Below are 3,228 nucleotides of genomic sequence, written 5' to 3' on the forward strand. Positions count from 1 at the left end.
AAGGAAGAAGACTGCCTCAGGAAGCCACCTGAATGTCCTGAGTGCTCTAAGGGACAGGGTGGTAGTAGGGAAGTTGTTTAACAGGATTGCACCTTTTCCTGAAAGGCCATACTACAGGTTCCCCAAGGCAGAAACTTGAGAGGCAGAGATGTGACCTCTCCAGCCAAACATGCTCCTAGGTCCCAACCATACCTGTGAAATGAACAGGTGGATGACATGATGAGGCAGAGCCAGGGAACTCCATTAGATTCTGGCCTTGGACTTTTAGCAGGTGTGGCAGTTACCTTAGAACCCAGAAAGAAGGTACCAATGGGGTCATGTAAAGGTCAGTAAGGTCACCAAGAGGTCACTCAGAATTGATTAAGGGTCACATAGAGATCCGTGGGTTCATTTAAATCATGGGAGTGGTTTTTGACTGCACATTTAGAAGGCAACAGCAACCGGAGTTGCTGAGCCCTCGGAAGGGTCAAATGAGAAGGGTCAAATGAAGTTGGGTCATGAAAAAGTCAGTGGGTCACCGAGAGGTCATATGGAGTTAATTTGGGATCCCATAGAGGTCAGAAGTCACAGACTAATTACTGGCGCTCAGAAAATTTTAAAGCCAACAGCAAACTCAGGCAGCAGAGGGGTTTGGATGAGGTCATCAGATGGTGGCTGGGAGAGGGAGTGATTTGCAGGTTTATGCAGCTTGAGTCCGTCATTTTCCTTTGCTTCTTTGTAACAAGTGCTTTTTCCCAGCCCCCCCCTCAATGATTACAATGACTTTGGTTCTTTACTTTTCTCCATCACCTCCCTCTCATCCTGTTTTTGCCACTCTCACAATCATCTTCAGTAAGTCTAGGATACGAGGCACAGGATATTGTCATCACCATCAAACTAGCCATTTAATAGGCATCTGGGTGTGCCAGGAGCAGTCTTAGTACTTTATATGTATAACCTCCACAGCAACCCTCTGAGGTAGGAATTTACATCACCATTTCACAGTGAGGAAACTGTGGCTTACAGAAGTCACACAGCTAGTGAGAGTAGAGCTGGAGTCTGAACTCAGGCCCTGTTGATGCCTAAGCCTGCTCAACCCTAAGCCTCTCTGTCCCTCTCATCTGTAGGTCGCTGGGGGGCATTCACACACACAGGCACACACAATGCTTGCACGTGTGCACACCAACCACCTCAGCTCTTTGGATAGAAGATTCCCTTGTGTCTGGCTAGAACCTAGTGGTTCCTGGTGCTGGTACTGGTTTAATAAGGTAGTTGATGAGGGGAAAGTCTTCTTAACCCTGAACCTCCATCTGCCTGCTCCCTACCTGTGATCACCTTCCTGTGAGCCTTCATTGGGGGCTGTGGGTTTGGACAGGTCCTGGCTCTGAGGGGGTATAAAGTTGGGAAAGAGCAACACCCTGTGGGCTCATGAGCTGCAGCAGCTGTGGTCCTCTTGGCAGCCGAGAGAACCCATTATGCCACCTTGCATGCCCAGACCTTGCCTGTGACGTGCCTGAAGCCTCAAGGGTCATCTTGCCTCAGTTGCCCCAGTGCCAACCTCGCAACCTTTCCCTCCCCACCCACCTAGGCCCGGAAACTGTTGCCTCAGTCCTGCCCATAGCTCCAGGACAGGAACTGGGCTAGAGTTCTGAGGCTGAGTTTGAAGCAGAGCAATTTGCGTCACTCCCTTGGCCAGGTTCCCTAGCAGCCAGGGACACCTTGTAAATGTTCTTGGACGAGGGAGAGGATTGGAGCCTGTCCTGGGAGCTAGGGCCAGAGAGATTGGAGAGAGGGTCACTTCCTTCCAGGCACTGCCCTGGCCCTCTCCAGCCTCCACACCAACATCCATCCAACTCTACCATAGGCCCTCATTTTCTGTCTTCCCTCCTCATCTTGGGGCTAGGCACACACAGCCAAACATGAGTTATTTCTGCTTTTATTTATAATATAAAAATGTTCAAGTGTCAACAGTCAGGTGTTTGGACATTTCAGGACAAGGTTCCCACTTGTTTGTTTGGGATTTTTTTTTTTTAAATCAAGTACCTTTTTAACAAATTAGCAGTGGACCCAGTTTTGTAGGGTGGGGAGGGCAGGACTGGAGAGGGAGTGGAAGTCATGGGTGGGTTGGGGCTGTGAGGCGGGCTGTGAAAAGGAAATGGTGTTACTTTATTGCTTAAAGGGGAATCAAATACACTGTCGAGTGGCTTGTCTCCGTCCCAGTGTGACCATGCATCCAATCTAAAGAATCTGAAATGTAAAGGACATGCAGGTGTAAAATAGAAAAGACGACCTGTAAACGAAGGTGCTGCAGAGGATGGAGGGGCATCCTGGAGGCCCTGGGGAGGAGCAGCAGCAAACACTGGGCCCTGGCATAGCTGTGCCTTCCCTGGGGCCGGAGCTGTGGGGGGGGGACTTCTTTCTCTATCCTCCCTCCCTTAACAGCTGTGAGAGCTGTGAGGAGTGGGGAGGCCTCCTCCCCGTTCTGGATGCTGTAGGTGGGCCTTTGTCTCCCCTGGAAGTTACCTGACCCCAACTCTACCTCAGAGCCTAGGATGCCCGCTCTCTCCTCCCAGGGGGGCCCAGGACTTCAGATCTTGCCAGGTGGCAAAACTACTACGTCTGTCCTCATTTTCCTTCTCAGGACCAACTCCTCACTGTCCCCTACCCTTGCCCCCACCAGAACCTCCTGCAGCCCCTTCCCTCCCTGCTTTCTCTCACTCCCACCAGCTCGGGACCCTACAGTGCTCCGCCCTCTTTCCTGCTACCCAGACTTCTCTCCAGGAGCCCCAGATTAGCGTACAGCAAAAGGCACCACAATATGTTTCTATTAAAGAGTCAAAAAATTGGCCCATCTCTCTTTTTTTTGTTGTTTCTTTTTTTTTTCCGAAGCTGTAAATCAGGATGTTACATATAAATAGTTTCCCTATAAAAACGTCTTTGCCGTTAGCTAGTATTATAAGACAATTTTTGCTAAAATGAAAATAAAACATTTTGTTATACTTTTTTTCCTTTTATAGAAAATAAAAATATTTTTATTTCTTTTTTTTCCCCTCCTTTCTCTCTCCAGTCGGTGGTCTCTGTTCTCCTTAAAGACAGTGGGGCGGGCGAGGCGGAGGGGCGGCGGGCGGCGGGGCCCCTAGAGGGGCGCCGAGTCCTGCTTGGCCCGCGGGGGCGGCCCGCGGCTGTGTCTGCTGCTGGCTCGCGTGCTGTGGCTGTCCAGGGAGTAGTAAGTCCTGCTGTCGGCCGCCA

The 3,228-nt window shown here is 50.5% G+C and overlaps 1 protein-coding gene across 1 annotated transcript in view; it reads right to left on the reverse strand.

Moving 5' to 3' along the window:
* Nucleotides 1–3,115: 3,115 nt before the first annotated feature.
* Nucleotides 3,116–3,228, reverse strand: part of NRG2 (neuregulin 2) — a gene marked incomplete at its 5' end in the record, with an annotated part of 43,009 nt that continues 42,896 nt past the window's right edge. Inside the window, one exon of the mRNA XM_008568634.1 lies at nt 3,116–3,215. Within this exon, the coding sequence (XP_008566856.1) occupies nt 3,116–3,215 (100 nt within the window). The remainder of the gene's footprint in view (nt 3,216–3,228) is intronic.

This window comes from Galeopterus variegatus, unplaced genomic scaffold, assembly GCF_000696425.1.
Source record: "Galeopterus variegatus unplaced genomic scaffold, G_variegatus-3.0.2 Scaffold426, whole genome shotgun sequence".
NCBI classification, from domain to species: Eukaryota; Metazoa; Chordata; class Mammalia; order Dermoptera; family Cynocephalidae; genus Galeopterus; species Galeopterus variegatus.